This window comes from Phyllostomus hastatus, unplaced genomic scaffold (genome assembly GCF_019186645.2).
Source record: "Phyllostomus hastatus isolate PE091 unplaced genomic scaffold, TTU_PhHast_1.1 phas_scaffold_443, whole genome shotgun sequence".
NCBI classification, from domain to species: domain Eukaryota; kingdom Metazoa; phylum Chordata; class Mammalia; order Chiroptera; family Phyllostomidae; genus Phyllostomus; species Phyllostomus hastatus.
The window spans coordinates 356367-363059 of NW_025334031.1; the positions used below are offsets into that span (position 1 = coordinate 356367).

The following is a 6693-nucleotide window of genomic DNA, read 5'->3' on the forward strand; positions in this document are numbered from 1 at the left end:
ACCGCCCCCGGGCTCCTGTGGCCACGGCCCCCGGTCTCCAGCCCGTCCACACGCTCCTACACCCGCTGCCCCTTCACCTCTGGCCTGGCCCTGGCCCAGTGGCTCTCGGGCCCATGGCCAGACGAGGCCCAGCTGGCAGCGTGCCCATCCTGTGGGCCCCAGCCTGACTGCTGAGCCCAGGAGACACCCGCACACTCTGTCCCTGAGATCTGGGCCCTCCACACCCGCACTGTGGCCGCCGTTGGGGAAGGGGGGTAGCTGAGGCTGGGACAGATGCCCGGGCCTGTGAGGGGCCTCTGCCCCTGGTCCTCCCGTCCTGCTCTCCAAGAAGAGCGTGTCCCCCAGACCTTGGGGTCGGGGGCACACAGTGGGGCTGCAGCCAGGAGCAGGCTCTGGTTTGTTGGGGGGCTGCTTGGGGCTTCTTCAGCCGGAGGCTCCAGACCCCAGGGGCTCCAGGCCCATGGGGACAGTGCCGTGGGAAAGCACTGCCGAAGGCGGAGAGGTGCCTGGATGCCTGCCCCAGGGGCTGTCCTGGGGCCCCGGGCTCACACTGGGAAGGCTTTCGCCGGGAGGCAGGCCCTGAGCACCCTCTGCTCTCCGCCAGGACCAGTGACAGGTGGCTGCCCACCAGCCAGTTCCTCTAGGACTTCACCATCGGGGTCGGGCTGCCCAGGGAGACCCACCCCCAGGCCCCCCACCCCCTGCCCCAGGGGCCCAGCCCACCCCGACAAAGCCCAGGCTGAGGTTCTGGGCCAGACCCACCCTAGGGAGGCCCAGAGCCCTCGAGGAGAGCCCCTGGGGACGGTGGCCCCAGAGGGAAGGCTGGTCAGCCGGGGGTGTGGACGAGGCCTGGGCCCAGTGTGCAGCCAGAGTAGGGCTCCCTTGGGGCACATTCTCCAGAGCACGGGGCAGGCTCTGCCGACCCCCAGCCAAGGTTACTGGTCGGGCTGACCTGGCCCTTAGAACCAAGTGGCCTTGGCAGGAGCACCCTTGTCCAGGAGCCGTGTCCCCACCAGCCCAGTCTGCCCAGTGAGGAGTCCTGAGCCCCCCTGGGAGCCTGCCTGGACTAGAGGTCAGGGGCCCTTGCTCCCTCCCACACCTGCTGTCCCACGACCCTGTTCTCCCTCACCCTGGAGCTGTGGGGCACCTGCATCCTGCAGGACAAGCATGTGCTCACGGCCCTGCCACAGTCCCCAGGGTGCACAGGAGTGGCCTGCATACAGAGCTGAGTGAGCAGGGCACCCTCCACTGAGGGGTGGGCGGGGGGAGGGCCCTTCACTGGCTGGCCTCCCCCGCCGTGGCACAGCCCCAGGCCTGCAGGGCACAAGCAGACCCCCACGTGTGGTGCACACCAGAACACAGCAGCAGCAGCTCAAGGTGCCATGGGGGACAGGTGGGAGCCTGAGCCCTCCCACGGGGGCCCCCCAAGCCCTGTGCCCACGCGCAGGCCGGGGCTGCCCGCTGTCCCGTCCTGGGCCCTGGAGGACACTGGGCTCAGGCACCTTCAGGTCTCGATGGCCTGGCTCTGAAGTGTGACCTCCCCCATTCCTGGGGTTCAAGCACAGTCCCGTCCTGATTCACCCTCTTGGAGCAATAAACAGTGGGGAGAGGCCCCGGGTCCCTGTGCATCCCCCCTCCTGTTGAGGTTTGGAAAATCACGCTGGGGCCGGGCACCAGGGTGGACACAGCGCACCCTGGGGGCCAGCAGCCCAGAGCGTGGTTCAGTGTCAGGCCAGGACAGCCACAGAGGGAGCCAGGACGACTCCACAGGGCATGCCTGGCACAGCCACCTGGCCCGGGACAGAGGCTCCCGCTGTCTGCTTTCTTCCACAGGACCAGTTCCCATGGTGCCCTTGGGCCTGGAGCAAGTGGCCCCAGCACCCAGGACTCGCCCAGCCCCAAGATGCTCCCCAGAGAACAGAGGCTGACCCGCCCTGGCTCGTCTCCAAGTATGAGCAGCCCCGCCAGACTGTCCCCAAGGCTGAAAAGTGGCAGCATGAGGTGGCCTCTGCCAGGGGCCTGAGGCTGTGTCTGGTCTGCCTGCCCCCCAACCCAGGACAGCTCCGGGGTGTGCCTGCGGCCACAGCAACAGCAGCCCCTCCCAGTGAGTCCAGAGACTCGGACGGGCAGCCCCTCGAAGAGCTACAATGCTGGGTCCCTTCAACACCTGCCTGGGCCACTGCCCAGGCCCCAGTGGCAGGTCCCGCCCAAGCCCCCAAAGGCTGAGCCCTGGGGCCCAACACACTGCTCCTGCCGCAGGGAAACTGGGTACCTGCGGGGGGGGGGGGGGGCGGCGCGGTCTGCAGCTGGAAGGGTGATTGAAAGCCCGGGCGCCCCACGGCCCTCGCCAGCCAGCGGCACATCCTGCCTCCCAGTGATGGCCGGGCCTGAACTCGGGCCCTGGGAGAGCAGGGGCACCCTGAGCCGGACCCCAGCCGGAGTGAGAGCTGAGCGCCCTGGGGTCCCAGCCAGCCCGGGGTCCTGGCGCAGGTCAGGGCGGGCCCTCTCACGGAGGGTTGTGGCCACCTGCCACCTGAGTGTGCCCCACGAGGCCACGTGGGCCGGCAACCTGCGGCAGGTCTGGGAGCCACGGGCCACCCTCGTGGGAGGTGGAAGGGGCCGGCGGCCGGCCCCACCCTCACGCAGAGAGGGCAGCAGGTGGGCCGGACTTGGGCCCTGAGTAGCCACCTGGCGTGGACGGCGCAGGGCCTCTGCCCTGTGTGGTCCTGCTGCTGGAGAGCTGCAACCCCCCGCAGTCGGGGGCTCCGAGGGGCAGGCACCGGCCGCAGCCCCGAGGGTTTCCGTGCTCACTGAGGACGGCCCTTCCAGGGGACGGGACTGGCCCCTGCTCTCAGGTCCCCCTTGCTGGTTCAAGGTCGATCAGTGGCTTTTTGTGAAAACTCTGAAACGCATGACCAGCCTGTGCCTGCAGCACTGGGACACCCTGAGCGGCAGAGGGGCCGCTGGCCGGAGGAAGCTGGGGTCCCACACACCACCACCACGGCTGCCCAGCCTCAGCCACACACCGGGTCAAGACCATCCAATAATTTACTGCAGTCGAGCCCGCGCCCCGGGGGCCGGGACGGGGCCGCACGCAGAGGCACACGGGGGTGCCGGCGGCCTCAGTTCACGCCAGTCTGTGCACAGTGTCCTGGGAGGTCCGCGGTCACTCTGTCCATTGACCCCGGGCTGGCCAGGCTCCGGCAGCACTTCCTGCCTTCCTTCCCGTCCTCCTAGCGCCCGGCGCCTCCGGGGCCCACGCCGGTGCAGGCGGCCGCGGCCATCAGGACAGCAGGCACTTGCAGCTCATGCAGCCGGCGCCGCCCTCGTCCGGTGGGCTCAGCTTGCGCACCTTGTGCTGCCGGATCTCACGCACCAGTGTGTAGAAGGCGTCCTCCACGCCCTGCGGAGGAGGGGCCGCTCAGAGGGGGCCTGGCCTGAGGGCCCAGCGGGGAGGAGCCCCTGTGCCCTTCCCCACCCACCCGCACACCAGGAGCCTTGCCTTGCTCCTCTCGCTGCCCCGGGGCTGGCTCGGAGCTCGACCGCTCTGTGTCCAGCTCCCTTCCAAGCTACTGCCCTTGTCCCCAAAAGCCCACTAAGGGATTAGGAGCATGCTGGGGGCAGCGGGGCTGGGGCCCCAGGGTCACCGCTCTGGCCCGGCTCAAGACAGCTCTCTCCAGGGACCTCCCCCTCCCCCTAGAGGTCCTTCAGCCCAAACCCCGGCCCTGGCCTCCCTGGCTGCCCTGCCGTCCCGGGAGACTTACAGCGCGAGGGGCCGCTGGGTCACGGGGGTCCCGGAGGGTCCCAGAGGGTCCCGGAGCTGGAGCCAGAGCCAGAGCGGCTGCCCTGTGTCAAGGGAGAGGGGCCGTGAGCAAGGATCCCTGGCGGGGTGGGGCGGGGCCCTGGCTACCTGAGGGCGGGAGCCAGCTCACCTGGCGCGTCTTGGCCGAGGTCTCGATGTAGGGGATGCCGTAGCTGCGGGCGAGGTCCTGTGCCTGCCGAGACTCCACCGTGCGCGCGGCCAGGTCACACTTGTTCCCCACCAGCACCATGGGCACGTCATCCGAGTCCTTCACCCTCTTGATCTGCTCCCTGCAAGGAAGAAGGCGTGAGTGAGCTGCAGGCAGGGCTGCACCCAGGCGCACAGCGAGCACGGGGCGGCCTCCATGCGCGCATGGCGGGCAGCTCACCGGTACTGGTGAATGTCCTCGAAGGACTTGGTGTTGTTGATGGCAAACACGCAGAGGAAGCCCTCCCCAGTGCGCATGTACTGGTCCCGCATGGCGCTGTACTCCTCCTGGCCGGCCGTGTCCAGGATGTCCAACAGACACGTCTCCCCGTCGATGACCACTTGCTTCCGGTAGGAGTCCTGCGGGAGGACACTGCTCAGGGGTGCCCCCTCCGAGGACGGGGCATCAGCACCACCAGCCCTGCCCACACCTCTGGCGTCTCAGGCCCTATGCCGAGGGGACCCTCCTACACAGCAGGCAGAGGCCTGGCCCACTTGGGGATGCGGGGCTGGGGTGAGGGGCCGGCCTGCTCACCTCGATGGTGGGGTCATACTCGTCCACGAAGTGGTTCTGGATGAGCTGGATGGTCAGGGCGCTCTTCCCCACGCCCCCAGCACCCACCACCACGAGCTTATACTCCGTCATGGCTCCTGGAGGCGCTGCAGCACCCGGCAACGTGGTGGTCCTCCGTCCCACCTGCACAGGAAGCCCCATCAGCCGCGCCCAGGCCCCAACATCCAGGTAACAGGCGCGGAGCCAGAAGGATGGTCCACCACTCACCTGCGGCTCCTGCAGCTGGGGGGGGGCGGGGGAGGGGGGACGGGACCCGCCTCTGGCCTCACGAAGTGACCGTGTGAGAGGCAGGAAGCCGGCCCCCGGAGAGGCAGGGCTGACAGCTGAGAGTACCTCCCTACCACGCACCCAAATTAGAACTTGCTGGGTAGGCAGAAAGCCTGAACTGGAGGTGCCTGGGGCTGAGGTTACCAGTGCCCCCCCCCCCACCAAGAACAGGTCCTGCCACAGTGGAGTACAGAGCAACGTGCCCAGGCAGGCCGGTGTCAACCGGCAACCGGTTCCAGGCCCCACCGGGCATGTGGGTGCACTTGACAAGCACTACTGAGCACCTACTAGAAGCCAGGAGCTGTTGCAGGCACCGGGTGACGGGCAGAGAAAGAACCCAGCCCCCTGACTGTGGATTCAGCATAGCTCTGGGGAGGAGACCCACACGGTTAAAATGAAGGGAGACCTGTGGTGTCCACCTGCCTTGGGAACTTTGGAGAAAACAAGGCAGGTGAGGAGGCCAAGTGGGCCAAGGGTTCCAGAAAGCACAGGTAGACCAACAGGAAAAGGCCCAAGGATGTGTGGGAGCAGGGAGACAGGTGGGAAAGAAAAAGGGCCCCAGGCCAAGGCCCCAGCTGGGGTGTCTCCAATTTCTGACGTTTAATTAGGGGTGCCCTGGTGAGGACGTAAGACTTCCTAAACCTCAGATTCGCCCGCTACGCTCCAGCTCTTCGAAGGGGTCCTGGGGACTGTGGAGGGTGGGAGACCCCGCCTAGAGCATGGCCACCGGCGGGCCTCGGCGCAGGGGACACCACACACCGCCTGAGGGCACTTGGGGACCCCAAGGAGGACAGGGCCAGGCACACGGAACGCGAGCAGCTGACCAGGGCGAGGCACACCCAGGGCCCCCGCCGCCCGCAGACCCCGGCCCCCAGCCGCAGCGCCCCGCCCGCGGCTCACCTGCGCCCCCGCGCACCCCGCGAGGACGGGGACTCCCCGCCTCGAGCTGCTCTGCCCCACCGTCCCGACTCCAGTGCCCCCCACCCGTTGCGGCCGCCCCCCACCGCACTCACCGCTCACTGGTGCGACTGCCCCCGGGGCCGGCGCGGGCGGGGGAGGGGGCCGGGGCGCGCGGCTCCCCGGGTGCATGGGCTCCGTCCGCGGCGGGTGCGGCTCCGGCTGCGGGCAGCGGGCGCGAGCGCGGGCGGCGGACACTCGCCCGGGCTCGCGCACGCGCCGCCCTGCGCCTGTCCATCAGCCCAGCGCGGCCTTCCATTGGTTGTGCCCTCCGGACTCAAACCAAGAACCGCCTATCTCTGCTCCGGTTGGCCGAGGGGCCCGCCCTTCAGAGGCCGCGGCGGGCGGGGCTTCCGGGAGCGGAAGGCGCGGAGGGCGTTGCCGGGCTAGTTGGCCCTCGTGGGCCGTGGCCCGGGGACGGGGGGGAGGTGTTGCCGCCGGCGCGGGAGGGGAGGTGCGGGGCTCCAGCCGAGCGTCCCAACCCAACGACTTCTCCGAGAAGGAAGGCCCGGACTTTCCCAGGCCAGAGAGATAGAGGATGTGCGGAAGAGCGAGTCGGCTCCCGGGTGTGGGCTGGGGCGGGGTCGCTGGGGTCCCCGCTCCAGGCCCTTGAGCTGCTCCTGCCCCCGCGCCGAACTCCTCGGCACCTCGTTGGCGCGCGCAGCTACAGCTGCGCCTGCGCCCTCGGAGGTCTTCTCTGCGCCTCGCAGCCCACCGATGGGCCGAGAACGGAAGAAACAGTCCTCAGGGAGGGCGGAGCCCGCAGGGTCAGTACCACGGGCGCCCTGCAGGATTCTGGCTGGAGAAGGCGGAGGGGCCGCCAGATCGAGGGTCGGGCGCCAGGAGCAGGCTGGAACTGCGCCAGGAGCCTGGAATCCTCAGTGGC

The 6693-nt window shown here is 69.2% G+C and overlaps 1 protein-coding gene across 2 annotated transcripts; it reads right to left on the reverse strand.

Annotated features, from left to right (window-relative positions):
- Positions 1 to 3030: 3030 nt before the first annotated feature.
- On the reverse strand, positions 3031 to 5998 carry HRAS (HRas proto-oncogene, GTPase). 2 transcript variants are annotated; one of them, XM_045821034.1, is made up of 6 exons: positions 5864 to 5998; positions 4545 to 4706; positions 4191 to 4369; positions 3933 to 4092; positions 3765 to 3846; positions 3262 to 3403 (listed from the first exon to the last, which is right to left on the reverse strand). In XM_045821034.1, the coding sequence occupies exons 2-5, from the start codon at positions 4653 to 4655 to the stop codon at positions 3784 to 3786; spliced, it is 513 nt and encodes a 170-aa protein (XP_045676990.1). In that variant the 5' UTR covers positions 4656 to 4706; positions 5864 to 5998; the 3' UTR covers positions 3262 to 3403; positions 3765 to 3783. The 2 variants fall into 2 exon arrangements, with proteins under 2 accessions (XP_045676989.1, XP_045676990.1); XM_045821033.1 differs by lacking the exon at positions 3765 to 3846 and having other exon boundaries at positions 3031 to 3403.
- Between the last annotated feature and the right edge of the window lie 695 nt (positions 5999 to 6693).

What these genes read in the sequence shown, in the direction of transcription:
- HRAS (XM_045821033.1), bottom strand. Translation starts at nt 4,655, where the DNA reads ATGACGGAGTATAAGCTCGTGGTGGTGGGTGCTGGGGGCGTGGGGAAG. An exon ending in AGTATGACCCCACCATCGAG is followed by an intron (nt 4,370 to 4,544) that starts GTGAGCAGGCCG and finishes GTCCTCCCGCAG; the next exon opens with GACTCCTACCGGAAGCAAGT. An exon ending in CCTCGGCCAAGACGCGCCAG is followed by an intron (nt 3,404 to 3,932) that starts GTGAGCTGGCTC and finishes CCTCCTCCGCAG; the next exon opens with GGCGTGGAGGACGCCTTCTA.